This window comes from Embiotoca jacksoni, unplaced genomic scaffold, assembly GCF_022577435.1.
Source record: "Embiotoca jacksoni isolate LCO1_2020_lvr unplaced genomic scaffold, fEmbJac1.0.p SCAF_33, whole genome shotgun sequence".
Classification (NCBI taxonomy): domain Eukaryota; kingdom Metazoa; phylum Chordata; class Actinopteri; family Embiotocidae; genus Embiotoca; species Embiotoca jacksoni.
The window spans coordinates 2,265,381-2,284,348 of NW_027185385.1; the positions used below are offsets into that span (position 1 = coordinate 2,265,381).

General features: G+C 45.2%; 1 protein-coding gene across 7 annotated transcripts in view; it reads right to left on the reverse strand.

Moving 5' to 3' along the window:
* The window catches only part of arhgap32b (Rho GTPase activating protein 32b), a 99,855-nt gene that overhangs the window by 74,186 nt on the left and 6,701 nt on the right, over positions 1–18,968 (reverse strand). For 5 of the 7 annotated variants that reach the window (XM_069165148.1, XM_069165147.1, XM_069165145.1 and 2 more), the window contains exon 2: positions 2,092–2,423. The exons of 1 other annotated variant lie outside the window; for it this stretch is intronic. In XM_069165148.1, coding sequence (XP_069021249.1) covers positions 2,092–2,186 — 95 coding nt within the window. In that variant the 5' untranslated portion in view covers positions 2,187–2,423. The remainder of the gene's footprint in view (positions 1–2,091; positions 2,424–18,968) is intronic. One more of the 7 variants, XM_069165144.1, reaches the window with a different exon arrangement.

An 18,968-nucleotide genomic window follows, 5' to 3' on the forward strand; every position in this document is an offset into this window, starting at 1 on the left:
CGACCTGTGCGAGCAGCGACACCCCCGGCCAGGCCGGGCGAGCAGTGACACCTGAAATTAGCAGCTGTGATGGTTGCAGCTCCAGATTCATGGCGCTGCTGGCGTGGGCCTCATCTGTCTGACTTGATGACATTATCACAAAACCGCACGCAGCTTTATAGCAGTGTTTTTGTTCTAGTTCTCCATGTCACCTCTGGGGGGCCCCGTGTCCCCCCCGATCTCTCACACACACACACACACACACACACACACACACACACACACACACACACACACACACACACACACAGAAATGAGACACAAACATTTCTACATTTCCCCCACCTTCATCTCTCTCTCTCTCGACCCTTTCTCTTTTTTTATCCTCTTTTCTCTCCCTTTTACTCACTCACTCACTCTCAGCAGTAATGTTGGACTGCTGTCTAATGTATGCTAAGCTGCTGCTGCCATGGTAACCCCGGTGCAGGATTTAGACCCAGTTCAGGGCTGAGAGGGGCGGTGAGCAGAGGGGTAGGTGGAGCAGGGTGACAGTAATCCCCCCACCACCAACACCGTCCAGGGTAAAATAATAATGTAAGGCAGCACACATTTACAGAAGCACACACAACACCACTAATCCTCAGAGGGAATGAAGCCACACCAGCAGCACTGGAGGGGCGAGAGGCCACCGGATACCTGGCTGGACGGCAGGCAGCAGACATACCTGTCTTTCAGAGAAGGCTGTATCCCCGCCAGTCACAATGTCAGGCGATTAACAGAAGTAGTGAGGAAACGACAGCTACATGAGTCACAGCCTGAATTTCCATCTCTGATTGAACGATGTGTCAAAGGAGATCCCCGGGATGTTGGAGATTAGTCATACCTCACTGGCTGAGGGAAACAACTGTAATGTGGAGGAGGTAAGTGACCCAGCAGCACCTGCGAGCTGATGGGGAGGGGGGGGGGGAGGGGGGGCACATCGAGGAGGCCCTTCATCAACAAAGATTGGTGAATGTTTGTCGTGTGTGTTTATGAGCAGCAACGTTTGTCCTCAAACATCCCCGTCAGTGCATGTTGAAGGGATGCAGGTCCGTATGTGGTTTTGTGAGTGCTTGAGGGAGGGCGTGTGTGTGTGTGTGTGTGTGTGTGTGTGTGTGTGTGTGATGACAGTGCACGGGCATGTGGGTGTACAGCTGTAGGGATGACGTAACTGGATGAAAGCTGATTTCCCCCCACCCCACCACCCCCCTCTCTGGTGGGGGCAGTGGTCTCTGGAGCAAGGAAATCTGAATGAGGGGTTTCCAGCAGTCACAGTTAGCAATAGCTCCAGTTGCTATGGGGGTTGATGTGTGTGTGTGTGTGTGTGTGTGTGTGTGTGTGTGTGTGTGTGTGTGTGTGTGTGTGTGTGTGTGTGTGTGTGTGTGTGTGTGTGTGTTGGGAGGGGGGTAATAGGGGGTGGGATGGTGACTGTGCAAACTCACCCTATCGGATCAGCTACAGTGTTCAGGCACTTCTACTGCCCCCCCTCCCCGCCGCCGCATGCGCATACCCTGGTGTCATTTCTCCTTGAGGCATAGAGGTAGCCAAGTAACCCCCCTCCCTACCCCTCCAAAACAAATTCATCAGCACACACACACACACACACACACACACACACACACACACACACCAGATCCTCCAGCTGTCAAAATTAGGACTTCTTCCTCACATGCAGTGAGAGCAGCGATACAGAGGAGGACACACACATCCAGAGAGAGAGAGAGCATAGGAAGGTAGGCTTTGGTATGTGAGCAAACACCCGAGTCAGCCTCCCTCCCCTCCCCCCTCCTCTCCCCACACACACACACACACATGTACGCACACACACACAACCACACAATCTCCATGCCCCTTTCTCTAACTATAAACAAACTAGCATGCTTACCAAAGCACCACCTAAGGTGTGGTCCTTCTCCACACACACACACACACACACACACACACACACACACACACACACACACACACACACACACACACACACACACACACACTCTCTCTCTTCGCTGTAATGCGGAGCGTTCGGGCGGTCTGGTCCTGAGGACGTCCCCCAGCCTGGCGCTGCTCTCTTACCTGTCCAGGATGTCATGGTTGGACGTGGCCGTGGCTCCCAGCAGTCCCAGTCCTGCACTCCCCACCGCTGCGGCAGCCCCGCTGCCTGCCTCCATGATACTGACTCACTGCAATGAGCAGCCTGCCAGAGAAGCGGAGCGGGAGGGGAGGGAGAGGGAGGGGAGGGAGAGGGAGGGAGGGGAGGGGAGGGGAGGGGGAGGATGTGAAGCGGTAGATCAGGAGGGAGAAAGACCAATGAGATAAAAAGAAATCACATGTAGCAGCAAGAGGGAGGATGAGGAGGAAAAAAGTAGAGGAAGAGAGGAGTGTGGGGAATAAAGAGAGAGACGGGGCTGTGAGGACGATGGATGTGGGGTGGGGAGGGAACAGGGGTGGGGGGGGGGGAAATAATTAATTGCGTATGTAGTCTGTAGATCAAATAAGTCATGAGCTGTGCAGGGAAGGATTTCCCTTTGGTGTGAACACATGGAGAGTCTGGCGCACACTTTCCAGCGTGAATCAACCGTCAAACATCCCCCCCCCCCCCCCCCCCCCCCCGCTGCCTCGCTGCTCGGTGGTGACGGAGGGAGCTCCACCAGATCCACGAGCTGTCCGAGCAGCTCAGTGCCGGTTTCATGTCATCAACTAGTCTCCTGCAGTTCCTCTCAAAACTTTAACAAATGGAGCACTGGACTAAAAACACAAGCTTGCCATGTAGTAGGAAACTCTACGAGGAGGTCAGTACTTCAGTACTCTGATGCTCAAACACAGTGGAGGATCTTTTCAACCAAAAGTTCCAGGAACTTTGATTTCCCAACAACTCGTGCAGCGCATTGAAGTTAATGTTTCCAGAGGAGGAAACTAATGATGGAGTGAAACGGTCTATAAAGAGTGGTGTTTGTGAACTGCTGTTCTGAAACCTCCAGTTCAAATTTTCTCCGTGGCCATCTTGATATTCTGGAGTTGGAAGTGACCATATTTGGACGAACTGGGGAGAAAGGGGCGGATCTGACTGACAACCAGAGACATTACACCCCGCCCACAAGACACTGAAATGTTGTTAAATAGGGTCTTTTTTTTGTGTTTATTGTTGTCATTTCCTAGTTTGTGCAGAAGCCTACAGACAAAGTCAACACAGCTTGTTGTGTTTAGTCAATAAAAAACATGAATCCCCCTGTTTATTGTGTAACTATTTCACATCGAGTGTCTGCAGCAGGAGGAAAACACATCATTTGTCCTAACTGAAAGACAATGGCGGTGGACGGTGATGCAGTGATGTGTTGTACGATTGGGAGTTTTATTTTGAAAATTGACCGGATGCTCTTTGCTTTTCTCTGCCTGACTTCCTGCCCGGCTGATCTGCTCTGTTCTGTTCAGCTTGTTGCAATCTCAGGAAAATAACCTTAACTTTTAGTTCTTGCAAAAAAAAGACCTCACGGAAGTGACTAATTAATCTGCTAATTTATTCTAGTAATTGTTTGGTCTGCAAAATGTCAGAAAATAGAAAAAAAATAACGCCCTGTAGCTCAAAGTGATGTTTTCCAATGTTTCATTTAATCCGTCAGACAATAACAACAATATGATCAAATCCTCGCGTGTGTGAGGCTGAAACAAAACACTGCAGTCATTTAGAAACGCAGGAATAAATCACTGAATACGAGGGAAAGTCTCCTCTGGTCTCGCCTGGCGTCACTCTGAAGTACACCGTGCTTTCAACACCACGTACGTTGTGTAAGTTTGATGTGACCGAGGTTACTTTGGGACGATGAACAGTGTCGTCATCAACCCACTGAATCATCCGTGCCTGTAATCACGGCGGAGAACATCCTCTCAGGTGTTATTGCTGTAACACCAGCGACCACACGGCAACGTCCCAATGAAATCCTGATGTGAAGACATCAGCTGACAGAAATAGATGACAGCCACACAACAGGAACGACCCACTAAAACCAGGGAGGCCATACAGACGGAGTTCAGCCGCTGTGCTCCGTAATCCCAGGAGGACGAGAGGGATGCAGGGAGGTGGGAGGAGGAGGAGGAGGAAGGGGAGGAGGAGGAGGAGGAGGAGGAGGAGGATCCTCACAGGCCACACTGAAGCAGCTGCTTCTACAGCTGAGACATAATCAAACATAATCCCCAGAGCTCCCTGGTGCCCACGGTGTGTGGTTTCACCAAAAAGTGCACCACACGCTGTCTTTTAAAAGATGTAGAGAGAAACAGAAGTCATCTGTTCTTTAATACCAACGTATGACTGCGAGCAGGAATCAGGTAAAAATGCTGGAGTTCAACATGTCAAAGAAAGTTTGTCATTAAAAGTGATTCGGTGATCTTTGTTCTAAAAACACCAGGAGTTTGAATCATGATGAGCGTCAACCTTCCTCTGACCTTTGACCCTTTGACCGGTAGAAGAAGTAAGTCTATTCAGAGAGATGATCAACTTCAGCGGCTCCACAGTTCATCTTGGTTCATCTATTCAAATCAGCACAGTATTGACCTGGCGGCCGCAGCACAAGGCCATATATTGACTGCTGCACACACACACACACACACACACACACACACACACACACACACACACACACACACACACACACACACACACACGTTGAAAGTCATCTCATGTCCCGGGCTGCTCAGGAATCACACACAAACACAGCCGAACCCCCCCAACATTAATTGGATGGTTTTGTGCGTCGCCGCCCGGCTGCATATTCGCTGGCCGTGGAAATACTACTGCGTGCAGAGAGAATAAAGTGTGTGCATTAGTTTAAGGAGGTTGAGTTTGTGTATGCCAAGCAGGCAGCCAGGCAGAGCGAAGCAGCCAGAGCTTCCCGCAAATACCTGATGCAGCAGAAAAGCCATAAAATGGCCGACCTTGAGCGAGGACGGAGCCTCGGCTCATCTCGGAGGAGATTAAAAATCGAGACTGAACAGAAAACGTTGTCACTCATCAGGACGGCAGATAAAGTTCAGTCACAGCCGTCACAGAGGTAATTAAAGCCAAAAGATTTGATGACTTATTGTTCTGTGATGGCCTGCCTATTAGCTGTGTTAGCTGTGAGATGCTAACGTTTACAGGTAAGCAGCCAGGTACAGCATCAGCATGTCCACCTCTGCTCCTCAGTCCAACCAAAGTTACTGTGTTTGCCTTTTGTAGGTCGGTATAATGAAACACATTACTTTTAGCTGTCGACTCAAACTATAATACAAAAGACTAACGATCGGAAAAGAGAGGCGGTTATTGTTTTAACGCAGATTCTTTAGTCTCCGTGAACTCTGGTTCAGAAGCAGATTTAGCTATTAGTCCGTTCCTCAAAGAAACCACAATCTTACGATCGCAGTAATTAACGCAAATTAAAGAAAACGCCACAATATTTGCAGGAGCTTGCAATTTATTTTGTATAATTCCCGTGATTTTTCTGCAAAAAAATGTCATCTTCATAATCTGTGCTGAAAGTATTAACGACATAAAGTAAGTCGTCTCAAACACAACTGTCTTTATTAACAAAACTAACTCCTCATTTACAATCAGAGAGGCTCTGCTCCTGTTTTCATCTCCAAATAAAACTGGAGAAACAGGAAGTGACGTGGTTTGTGGGAAATGTGTTCTTCACATTAAAATGATGATTAAATGTTTGTGATCAGAGGAAGTGATTCCATATTACTGGATGTTAAATGAGTTTTCTCCACACGTCCAGTTGTCAGAGACGTCTCTTTGTTGGTTTCATCCAGCAGGTCTATGTGTTGAATGAACATGAATTAAACAGCATCTAAAGCTCTTATTTTGACAGCTGATGTCGTCCTTGTTTCTATATTCCAGTCACAGACGATTTTATGATTTTAACTTTTATCTCCACGGTTCTCTGAGTTCAATAAATACATATAAAAAGATGAGAACTAAAATATTTCTGTGATGTGCAACAGGATTATTATCACAGGAGGTGATTATACATGTATTGCTGGATCAGGTAGTGCTTAAAGAAAACCCCATTTTTCCTTCTCGACTTGCCATTTTTTCTAATTCCTGCAATTTTACGCAAAAACGTACTTAAAACTCAGAAGATTGCATCGACATTTTGGAGAAAATCCTCCACCATCAAACATTTTTAATCGCAACAATCACAAAAGAAACCTGCAAAATCCTGGAGGGACTCATTAGTTATCCGCCAGCAGTGTAAAAAGACTAAAAGTTATGATTTAATAATTCATCAGTTAACCCGTTACCCACTAAATTCAATACAACAGCAGGACCTCACAGAGCAAATGTAATGTGCTGCATTTATTGTCCTACTTTCATTTTTTTTTAAAAATGATGAGCAAAAAAAGTTCAATCAGTTCATGTGTTGCTCAATCTGTACAGCCGTTAGTATTTTGTTCTGCATGTTTATCAAATATAAAGTGATGTGTCCACTACACTGAGTCAGCTGTGGCCACCTGCCAGGCTGAAATTCAATCGTACCTTTTATGAGTTTCTTCAGATGTCAGCTATTGCTTTTTTAATTTAAAGCCTTATTCATCACTATATTGCAGCTGTCATTCAGTTTCCTGTACATTAATGTCACAGAAAGAGCCACGCTGCGTTCTGCTGTTCATTTACAGCAGGAAGCGTCAGTGGGGTAAAATGACTGCCTGCGATTTGTGGTTTCATGCGGAGGTAAGACATTTAAAATGTTGATTATAGCAGCAAAGTTCACTCACAGTATCAAAAGTTTCTCTAAACACAGATTGAGACATTTAAAGAACCTTTAGTTTATATGTCAGCTGATATAAAACACTGTGTGAAAGAAACAAGAAGGACTGATGTTACAGTTTATGTAAAACAATGAACTTTAAAGAGCAACTTGTAGGCTGGATTCTTCCACTAAATTTGTACTTAATATTTCTCGGAAATGACCGTCTCAAAAGATAAATGTGTAATTTGATGTAAAATGGGAAATAAAGGCAGATTTTCAGATGAAAAAACAGGAATTCTGACGTCACATGAGGACCTCGTCTGGGTCGTAGTGCACTGCGAGAGATAGTTCACAGGAAGATGGCTGGAGAAGGAAAAGTTCAAGTCACCTGTAATTCACCAATAAATTCAGCCAATAACTGCTGCGATATTTCAGTGGAAACCAAAGTGGAGGATCAATGAGGAGACAACGCTGACATCCATCGAGCCGTGTCATCACTAGCGTGTCACCAAACACAACACGGTGTGTAGTGCAGCAGTGTGTGTGTGTGTGTGTGTGTGTGTGTGTGTGTGTGTGTGCTGCTCTGCAGTCAGTCTCCTGCTGTGACCTCCTCCACCTCCAACGTGCCCAGAATGATAAACCTCCACCCATCCAGCCAAGCCGTCTCCCGCATGAGAAAGAACGGACCATTCAAAACATATTGATGTGCAAATTAGCCAATGATGTCAACGTGGGAGCCCGTCTGGACCGGTCCAACAGCATTCATCTTTTCTCCGGTGGTTCTGAAAGCCCAACACCAGCTGCATGCAGACGTCCCACAGTGTCTGAGCTGGACGGAAGAACTGCAATTTGTAAAAGCTTGTTCTGATGAAATATCAAGAGGGCATTAAATCACAGCGGAGTTTCTCCAAAACAAACTTCATTTACCAGCTGACACAACAACAGCTTGAGCAGGACGCAGACTTCATTCACATAACGGTGTGTCGGACCGAGTCAAAACAATACTGGATGTTTCTCTCTCTCCACTGCATCCACACGGTCAGTAGTGATTAAAAGTATCTTTGCAAATTCAGGTTGGTCTTTGTTTTCCTGTCTGACAGCCTCCGTCCTGCTTCAGTCAAACATAGACGCCCATCTTCAGCGCTGTGGAGCGCTCTGAAGTCAGCAGAGGATAAATTTGGACATCTCAAAAATGTACGTGGTGTTGTCCTCGACGTCAAGCGTCTGCTGAAGGATGAAACACATGGAACATCTTGGAGAATCCCTCCGCGCAGATAAAAGTCCTGTTTATAACTTTAATTCCTCACAAAAAACGTGTAATTGTTTGATTATAAAATGTGCTATTGAAACTGATAATAACAATAACACAAATACTAATAATAACGAAATACTTCTGAGACTGTTGTCATACCGTTGCAACTCCAGCTGCTCCTGTTCTTCAAACTCCTTCCTCCACATCCTGCTTCAGAAACCACTTTGAGGAAACCGTCTTCAGATCGAATTATCTCCAGAAACCATCCTCAGCGTCTCTTCTGAGGTTCCCTTTAACTCCTCCATGTCTCCGTCACACATCCACATCTACCCTCACAGGCAGTGCTTTTTTTGTTTAATGAGGCTACAGCTGCTCTCAATGCTGCTTTAATTGTGCCAAACCTCATTCTGCATAACTGCTTCGACACCTTGAAGCCGTCAGCAGCGGTGTTCAGGTGAGCGGTGAGAGGAGAAATGTTCCCGTACCGCCGGTTTAAAGGGCACGATGTGACGAGCAGCTGGCAGGAATCCCAGCGGAGGTTCGGCAACCTGTATCTAACAAAGAGCTAATGGATGTGCTCACAGTCTCACGCGCTTCATTTTCTATTCAAGCAGCAGCGCAGCAAGTAGCAGGGCTGCCTGCTGATTAGAGAGAAACTGTTCAGAAAGGTCACTCGGCACAACTCAAAAGGTCACCGGTTCGATCCCTGAGAGAGTCATCTGCTCTGTCCAAGTGTCCTTGAGCAAAAAAAAAAACCTCCAAGCAAATAAAGACTTTAACCACAACCGCTCGAGTACCCCAACGTGTAAACGTGTTCACAGTCACATGCAACACGATCACGTCTATGATTTGACCCCCAGTGTGCAGCAAAGCGACTTCATGACGGTGCGACTGAGCAACCTGCAGCAGAACCTAGGTTAAGTGGACGGGGAGGCGTCGCCTTCAGGTAGAAACCATCTGAGCTTCTCTCGAACTCGCCACATACAGTACGTCTGCAGCTCATGACAGATGTAAGACTACGGAGAGGCAGAAATATTACGTTATCACCGATGTGGAAATATCTTACAAACGAGACGTTTGTTCGGCGGCTGAAGTTCGCCTTCTTCAAGGTGTTGCAACTTAAATGTGCGGATACGAGTCGTCCACCAACTCCACTAAATCAACAGCGCTTCAAAAACAGGTTTCGGTGTCAGGCTGTAACACCGAGCAGTTCTCTGACTGACAGCAGCCAATGTTTGTCGAAAGGCAACACGGGTTTTTAACTTTGAGCTTTTCTTGTTATTACTGAACTGCATTCAAATCTACAGAAAACATTCTGGCTTTATTCAAATCAGAATTTTCAATGATTCTGAGACCCGACGCAGGTTGTTGAGGATTACAAGCTGCCATGCTGCTATTCTGGAAAAAAATAAATCTGTGTCGTGATTGAACTGACAAAAGGAGATTCAACACGGGAGCTTTTCAATTGAGTACAATTGACTACATTTAAAGGGGAAGCTTTACATATTATGATCTTTCTTAAGGATGTCAACGGCACAACTGACAATCTCAAAGCTGGTGTTGAGGCAGACCTACAGGAATACTTATTTCAGTTTGGTTTGAAAAAAGGGGTGAAAGAAAAGAGTCTCTCCAAATTTGCAGGTATGTTTTCCAGCTTCGTTGCTGTCGGATCCTCGGTCAGTCCCTGAGTTACTGTGACTGTTACCAGACTTTCACACCAGAAGGAAGCAATCACATAGTTTGAGTGAGGTTGAATTGAATTACCTACAGACGTGGAACAGGAGGTACATCAAGGCTGCTCCTCATGCAGCTGTTTAGAAAAAGTCCCACTGAAAACAATAGATTTTCCTCTGTGCAACAAAATGCCTGCGTGTTTGCTTAGAAACTCCCGTTATGGCTGACGGGAGTTTAGTGCGCTGGCATGCGGTCGAGTCTCGGGAGACGCAGCAGAGGATTTGACAAACCAGACTAGATTTTGGTTAGCGTCAGGAAAGCTAATCTCCCAGGCAGCAGCACATGTCAGGTTGCGGGCGGTCATGAGAACAACAACAACAACAACAACAACAAGCAGCCTATCCTAGCTAACTGTGGGCGGAGCCAAGGCACACCCTGCAGGTCGCCAACACAAACAAGACAGACAACCATCCACAGCAAGTCATTCAAACCATTATTACCAGTATTGTTTGTGAACAGCTGCTTCTGTTGTTAGCCTGATGAAACCAAACTGTTGCTCTCAGCTTCAGTTTCCTGTCGGAGCAGTGAATTATGGTCTGGTTCCCCACCACCTTCACACAGGCCAGCAGCAGCTCATCGAGGCTAACGGAGCGACAGCTCGTGAACCGACGGCGCTGCTCACAACGTTAGAAGCTACGATCGCTGCCGTTCACTCGGTCAGCAGCGTTCACGCGTGATAGCACATCGGTGTGCAGCTGTTTTTTTATTTTGATAAAAGTTGATATTGAAATGAATTAATTTGGTTCATTGATTTTTTTTTTTGTGTGTGTATTATATCTGCTACTGAGTTCTCTGCAAAAGACCAACAGCAGTTTTATAAAGAACAAATTCTTCCTCTTACAAATGAAAAGTTAAACTTATGAATGCACCATTGTTCAGTCATTACCACAACATCGAAATATTAAAACATCGTGAAACACATCGACGAGTAGAAATGACTGAAAGTCAGCAAACTGTCTCAGTGATGTCACAGAAATATCAACCTCGACTTTTCTGATTTTCATACCGGACCAACTAAGACTGTGGAGTTCACCGAACCGGCCCAGATGCATCTTACTGTCTGCAAATGAAACTTCCAGTTGTTACGAAGATGTTATTCCTTTCTTCTTTACAGCGTCTGCAGGATGGAATATTTGAAGTGAAATGACTTCATGAGGCTGAACTGTCCCCCCGGTGAGGCTGACCTCATCTGACCGACAGTCAGATCACTGCTGGAGATAAACGGACACTAAAGTGTGAGTCAGGTCTGGAGATGAGTTCATTAAAATGGAATTATGAGCTCAGTAAAAGTGCCTCAACCCACAGAGAAAGGTCTGCACGGGACCGTCAGAAACACACCAACCCTCTTTCTGAGTTCAGACTGTTGCCCGGCAGGAGATATGAGCCACAGTCAGCTTAGATTTGGTGGCTTTTTGAAATACAACCATGCAAGCAGAATCTAATGCACGAAGCAGGCAAAGCGCAGACGAGAGATGAACGACCTTGAAGCCGATTTAGATGCTTCTGTGTAGAGCCGGCTAATAAAACGTGATAATTAGCGGGCTGAAATCTGATAAGGCGCCCACTCGGTAGAGCACAGCACACCACGGGGCGAAGACGCTCAGTGAATTAGCAGAGAAGATAACAGAATACAAAGTGAGATGTGATCTAAATTACAGAGTTAAAGAAGGAGCAGACAGGAGAGGCAGAAACAGGAGTGACTGCATGGATCTGTGCTCTAATGATGCAACAGCAGTGAGCTTATTTCCTCTGTCGTCTTCAGCTCGACAGAATAAGCAAAACTCAATTTCTAAAACTGTCAGTCTTTTTAATTACTCTTGATGTGCTTTTGTCGTTCTTCTTCATCTGTTTCGGTTTTTACATTCACACGGTGCAGCGGATATGAGAGGCGTGTTTGAAGAAGGAACAAAACACAAGATGCACTTTGAGGTGATAAGACCTCCTTCATTTTAAAACATCTCCAACCTGAAGCAGTAGAACTGAGAATCAACAACAGAACAAGGGCAGGTTTTTATGTTCCTATTAGCAGTCGCCCTTCATATCTTAACTTGGGCAACTATTAAAAACGACACCAAAGAGAGGTCCCGGGGACGAACCGGAGCGTTCACAGGTTGGTATGTGTGTGCAAAGATGACAAAAGGGTCCATTTTAATGAGAATGGGAAGAACGGCTAACATCCGACAACCTCTTCACTGTCTCAGGTGTGACGAAGCAAAGCGCAACGCTCGGTGCAGAATGTGCTGACAGCGTGTTTTTATCAGCAGAGGATCCTGTTTACTGTAAACGGTCGCCGTGTTGCTCTCCTGCAGCACAAAAACACAACTTCCTGGCACACGGAAACAGAAATCTGAGTGGAAATCAGTTGGGAAAAATAAAAGAAGAGCATTTCTAAATGTGATCAAGGTCGTAGTGCAACCGTACACTAATATAATAAAAATCAACACTACTGCCACAGAAACAGCAGGCTGTCCGTCGGTGAGGCCGAGAGGGTTTTCGCTCTGCTGTTCCACTTTCAGGCCGCTTAACGCACGTTGCACACAAATACATACACAGTAAACACATCAAGTATAATGACCTACGAGCCAATGTATGTCTCCAGTCCCCGTTTGATTCATCGTCACTTGACGTGTTCTTCATATGAGGCAGCAGGCAGACTGGGACGTCCACTAAGGTCACAGAGCACAATTTAGAGTTTGGTCATATTCAGACATCTATAAAACGTGTGTACAAAGTAGGACGTTCTATCAGAAGGCGCTCCATTAATCTGACATAAATAAATAAATGAAGAAGGCAAAGGAAGTCTTCACAGAGAGAAGTACCCACAAAGCAACGTCTTCAAATTATGTTGACTGTGATTCAGGCCTTCAAAAGGCCTCATCAAGTGCAATAATACAAATGTTAACTATTCAAACAGGCCTGTCGTCCTATAGTCGCTCCACAGCTTTCCAGGAAACTATACTTTAGCTGCAGTGTTTACTTGGCAGCAGCTTTACATTCAAATCAGTCCAGAACCAAAGCAGATAAGAGAAGGAGAGAGGAGCCCTGACGTCAGAGCTACAGCCTGCTGTGGAATAATGGACACACATCACCGGAGAGGAGAGGTGCAACAGAGGGCACCCGACCCCCGGGCGGGCACGCTGACTCATGGTGACAAGCGCTAATAAATACGTGATTTATCAGGGAACCTTCGACATAAATCTCCTGGAAAGCTGTCCTGGAAACGCTGCTCGGTTGAGCCCAAACTAATCCTCGGTCCACGCGGAGCATCTCTCCTGTCAATTATCTCTGACAGCGTTTGCAACAGCAGAAAGAAATGCTCGACTCAAACCCGCGGCTCACTGATTGGATGCATCTCTGCATGTCTTGTCTTCATTACCTTCCCTCTTGCTCTGATTAATGAGGCAAGGACGGCTCGCCGCTGCTCCACCCCGTCAGCAGAAGTCCATCACTGACCGGGCGCTCACACCAGGAGAGATAAAAATGCAGAGTTTTCTGGGAGCGTGCTTCAGTCCATTAGTCTCACACACTTCATTTATATGATGACTACCGACGCCAACGGTAAACATACAAAGCAGTTCAATCAATCAGGTGCAGACTGACATCTACGGCTTCATTTCAAACGACTCAAATCCAGACTTCACATGCAACTAAAGACACGTTAGCCACATGCAAATCCGACTTCGCCTTTTTCCGGTCCAAGTGCGCCAAAAATCGGCAACAAAAGCAGCAGAAGGAGAATTTGTGCTATCTCGTGCTTGCAGCTCTCTAGAAGCTCACAAACTCTGGGAAACTATTCCTCAGAGCGTTCCAAGGAAGTCAGTGAGCGCTGACGGCCGTCCAAATCCACAACTTATCAAGTCCACACGGAGCCTCGAGGGGATATTTGTGGACTGAGTCGGGTTGGCTCGAAGACTTCACTCGGAAAATTGCTCCAAATGTCATATGAATGTGACAGTGTAAATCAATAAATAAATCAAATGTACGATAAAGTATTTATTTTAGCTTTTTTTCAATGTTTGTTTTTGATTACTGCTGGACAGTCAAAGGTGTTTTTGTCCATCAAGTTGATATAATATCGTCTTCTGCAGCTTGTGTAAAAGACAAAATGAGGAAAAATACTTAAAAATACAGGACCGGGTCATTTTGACATGATGACGGTGAGCACATCGATGTACGGACGCCAACGATCAGCGTGGGTTCAGTCCTCAGGTCTGGAGGCTGAATGTCCGCCCTGCGGTCCAGGATCCAGACTACATGATTTAGTATGTCCCAAAACTTTGTATGTTAAATGCAGTATGCCAAAAGTACCAGCATGTACCTTCTTTGCAGTCTGCAGGTCAGCATGAAACTCTGGATGTTCTGACCCACAATCCACACAACCCCCCAAAAAAAGGAGGAGATGAAGAACTATGTCCTAATTGTACACATACTACATGTAACAGCAGATACTTTGTGAGGGGAGCTGCAATACGTCCTAAAAGTAAAATAAATATGATGCTGTTGGATTTGCAGACAGAGAGGTCAGCCTTCCTGGAGGTCAGACTTGAACTGTGGGTGTTAACCTGGCAGGTAGAGCGAGTTGCTTTCAGTCTCACAGCTGTTCAGGAGTGAAAACAAAGTCCTGCTAATACTGCAGCCCAGTTAAACAGGATGTAGAAACTGTTCACGCGCAACCTCAACATCTCCTCATTTCTCCAACACACCTGTTTACTCATTCATTCCCTTTGAAATCCTCTTCTTCACAACAGCTCAGCAGGTTCTGCCTCCATCGCTGGATGTGGGATAGATGTGAGATATTGAAAAGCTGTTGTGTGAGACAGACATGAGATGTTCTTAGATTCAGGGCTTTTTTCAGCAAAGCATACTCATCATTTAGGCAAAATTCACATGTTTGTCACCGAGTAAGAAAAAGCTTACGTTCAAATGATCAGTTAAAAGCTTCTGTTCCTAACTGATAAATAAAAGAATAATGAAAACCAAACAGCTCCGAGGTAATCAGACAAGGAGCTTAACAAACGGGTTTTCAATCAACAACAACAGGTCAGTTTTTAATCCAATTTGTAAATCCTGATAAATGCACTGCATTTTTGGGTTTAATTGGGATAAAATGAGGATATAAACAGCTGTTCTTATTTTCTATTTGAAAAAATAAAAAGTTACAAACGGGAACCTTTTGACTGCGGGTCATTTTAGCGTTTTCTAAACCATCAACCTTTGAAATATTAGTTTTTCAGATGGTTGAATTATAACCTGATAAACTCAATGACCTCCTAATAACAAATATGATTTGGGGCTGTAATTACAGCTTTATGCATCTATGCATCAGTAAAACCATTTTTTTAGTTTTTAGTTTTTTATGTCCTGTTTCGTAAACTTGAACAACAAGCTCCATTAACAGTTCCTCCAACATTTCTTCTGAATAATTTATTCAAGCGATAACTGGCCACCTACAGCTCACACTTTTTTGAGAAAGAAAAAAGGCTTCTTATAAATAGCTCTTCCTTCACAGATAAATGAATGTGGAAAGCAAAGCGGAAGCTTAAAAAGCAGAAACAACACTTTCCCTACAGACCTCCTTCAATCAGTAGAGCATCCAACTACAGCTGAGACTGCAGGAGCTCGGACTTTCCTTTAAGGACAAGAAGCATTCAAATTACAGACCAGTGTGAGAAATCACCGGCAGGAAGACAGGAGGGATTTAATGTTTGTGTAGAAACAGGTCGGAGCGTCCCGACGTCGCTCCGTCTGTCTGTGATGTCTTGTTGCCTCTGGCGGTCAAAACCAAAACAATCAACTGAAAGACGCCTCAACACACCGTCTAACTGTGCATTCATTGCAAGAGGAAGCTGTAACTTTTGTGAGAAAGTATTCCAAGTCCACAAGATCAACGTCAGCACTGAATTGCACGTGTTCACGTTGTGATGTCATCATGGAGCTGAAACTTGATTCGGGAAATCTTTAACAGAGGCTATTGAAATGCTTCAGAAACTCTACGAGGCGGGCGAGGTGTTTCTGGGTGACTTTCACGTTTCAGGAGGAGCGGAGCTTCACTGTCTGAGACCGAAGAAGAAAGTGCGTCGGGTCAGGAGACACCAGCCGACTCACCACATTTGGCTCGCTGCTTCTTCCTGTTGCTCAAAAATCTCCCAACAGATTTGATGTGTGCTCTCTGCTCAAGTTTCCGTTCAATGTTCAAATTCCAAATACACATGGAAATAATCCATTTTTTATATAAAAACATTGATTTTAATAGCTTGATTGTTTAGCCTCTACTTCATTTAAAGGGTTCTTCCGCAGTTTAGTATGTCACTTCCTTTAAGTTGAGGGATTCACAGTAGGAAACCTACGTTTCCCATAATGCAACTGAATCATGTCTTTAATTAGAGTCTCCTTGCCTCCTTAGTTTACTTCAAACTTCACACTGCCAGTTCATAGTGCAGTTTTGTTTTTGTTTTTTTTAAAGAGAAGCATGTTTCAAGATGATTATTTGTTGATTTGATGACTGGAGCACCGAATACTTTTACTGAAGAAGAATTGGTGAGAAACGCTGCAGCTCTCTTCTGAAGGTTGGTTGTTTTGCTCGTACACCGACCAGCCCAGTATGATATTGACCGTACTGACAGGCGCTGACCCTAATTCCTTCACTGGTGCATATTCATGAGGTAATTTGGAGCTTTGCAGGAATTAGGCCATGACAAGGCAGTCTGCTCAGCATCCCGGAGTGATGTTATCCCTGTGTAGGTTTAGGCAGCCAAACACAGAGAAAACATCACTGTAGCTTTAGATATGAACTGAAATGACCGCATGTAGTCTTCTGTTTACTCTCAGATGGTTTCTCAACTATTAACTCAGCCAGGAAGTGAACCACAGGTTGTAAAAAGTCAATTGAAATCTGGACTTCCCAGTCCTGTGTTGAAGTGCAGCGCTGCCCACTGGAGTCAGCCTGTCGGCAGTCAGCTGTCCCACGACAAACTGGAGACGGACATCCATGTGGGACACAGCTTTTACTATTCTTTAACAATACTGCGTTCTTATCTACCTGCTTGCACTTGTCATCTGACGCCTCCTTCACGTCTAGTGTCTTCAGCCTCCGGAGGCTGGATGGAAGGAAACTGACCTTGTTAATTCAATTCACCTTCGTAGGATGAATACAGAGTCTGTCTGCCAGGAGACGGTGTTCGGTATCAGAAGCAAGCACTTTACAGACAACACAACAGCTCTACACATCGGGGTTGGGAGTGTGAAACACGAGCAGGGCTTCTTCGGCGCGTTATTCAGTAACTGAAGGTCCCTACAGCATTTTTTAAAACACTGCAACATTGATTTAACTTTGAAATGACTCCCTGAAATCTGAAAGCGCCGGTAGAACGGCCGATCCCACCGAGAAGCAAAACCTCGGCCTGCGAGTTCCAGCAGCTCTCAGTCAATTTCAGGCCACTCGCTCTCACTGGATACGTACCAGTATGCAGATTGTTTGCTCTCTGACACAAAACGGCACAAAAGAACCTCTAGAACAACCAAACAGGCTCAAATGTTTTCCCGAGGTGTTGGTGTAGCCTCATAATGAGACTGAATCACCACTTCATCCAACCTGAGACTGTTCATCTGACGAATCAGCAGCACAGGATGCATCCATCCTGCCAAGAGTGTTTTCACACGATACAGTGGCTGCTAGGAGCAGTTAAAGGTTTCCACCATTTAATAAATGTGCCAACATTTGCGTCCCAAGCGGCCAACACGCAAGAAGGCTGCCAGTGCCGATTTAAAGATCGGCAAACACAGACGTCATATAACACCTTAATAAGCCCGATGGCAGATAGTCGCTGCGTTTGTGGCCAAAAGCCCAAAGTGCAGCTTTAAGGCTTTTATCTACATCTATTTTATTCTTAGTGAAGCTGGTCATAAAGGTGACAGTTAATCCACCAAAACAAGACTCCCATGTGACTGTCTTTATTAACTGGACTAACTATAATGCAGTACTTAAAATGGTGTCATGCTGAAACAGTGATTTCTGTCGTGCTTTGACAAACTGAGATTCAGAAGATGATCAACAACACAGTTCCTCAGCCATTCATTCCCACTGTCTCTATAATGCTGAATTAAATTACTCTCATTGTTCTGTTGTTCACTCCCAGATGTTGAATACCTACCGTATCTTTCTCAGCCTTTAGTGGTTAAACTGCACTGCTTCATTCTCGGAGTGTTTTAGCAAATAAACAGGTTTTTATCTAGTCGTGCAGAGAAAATGCTTTTATTTGTAGCTCAGGACATAAAATATCAAGAAGAGGAATGGATCTAAAACGCTCTCTGTATCTGAATCTATGTTGACAAAACAAAAAGCTTATTTACAGCTGTGTTTCTTGGCAAAAGCTTTGAAATATATCTATAAGAACAGAACAGTTTATTTAGCGATTATGTGCAGGCCAATATCTCCAAACAACCTCCACTCGAAGCCGTTCAACTCCCATATAACACAGGCTTCACTTTTCTCTGAGAAATGTTTGGTAACACACACTATCAACTTCAGATGCACGCTATCAAATAAGTCTCAGCATGCAAAGAAATGACGAGTCAGTCCAGGTTATTACTGAACACTGTCTTGAAAAGACGTCATAAAAACAGTCCAAGGTCTGTAAGACAAACGGAGACTTCTGGTTCTTTCAATAGAACAGACAGAGAACAAAAAGAAAGGGGGGGAGGTACAATGTGCTCCGCTGACCAGACAGTCAGTGCCGTCGGCCTCCAGATAAATACACAAATACCTCCGACGACTGCCAACGACCGCCGTTACCATGAAATAACTGCTGCTCAGCAACCACTGCACAGTCTATAAACACGACTTCATTTCATCCGAGAGAACGACACTATCGACCAACGAGTGAAAAGTTTCCCCTCGCTCTCCTTCACTTGTCAGTGTAACGGAGGGCGGGACAAGCAGGGTTAAGCTCCGCCCCTTGCCAAACACAGAGATCAGAGGACAGAAACTAGTGCGACAATCAATGCCTGCAAAGCGCTGCAGAGACTCTCGCACTGAGCTGAAAGAAATAACATCAAACCAGTAGTTTTGGATGCACCAGCTGAGGAAGAGCTGTGAAGCGGGTGTGTGACGCCTCAGTCACTCAGTAACAGAGTTACACTGCCCGTCGGGGGAATGACACAACTTCCCTTTCAAATTTAAAGTCCTCCAGTTTTACACAGGGTCCAGCCATGCACTAGGTTTGGCCTTGGACACGTGTTTC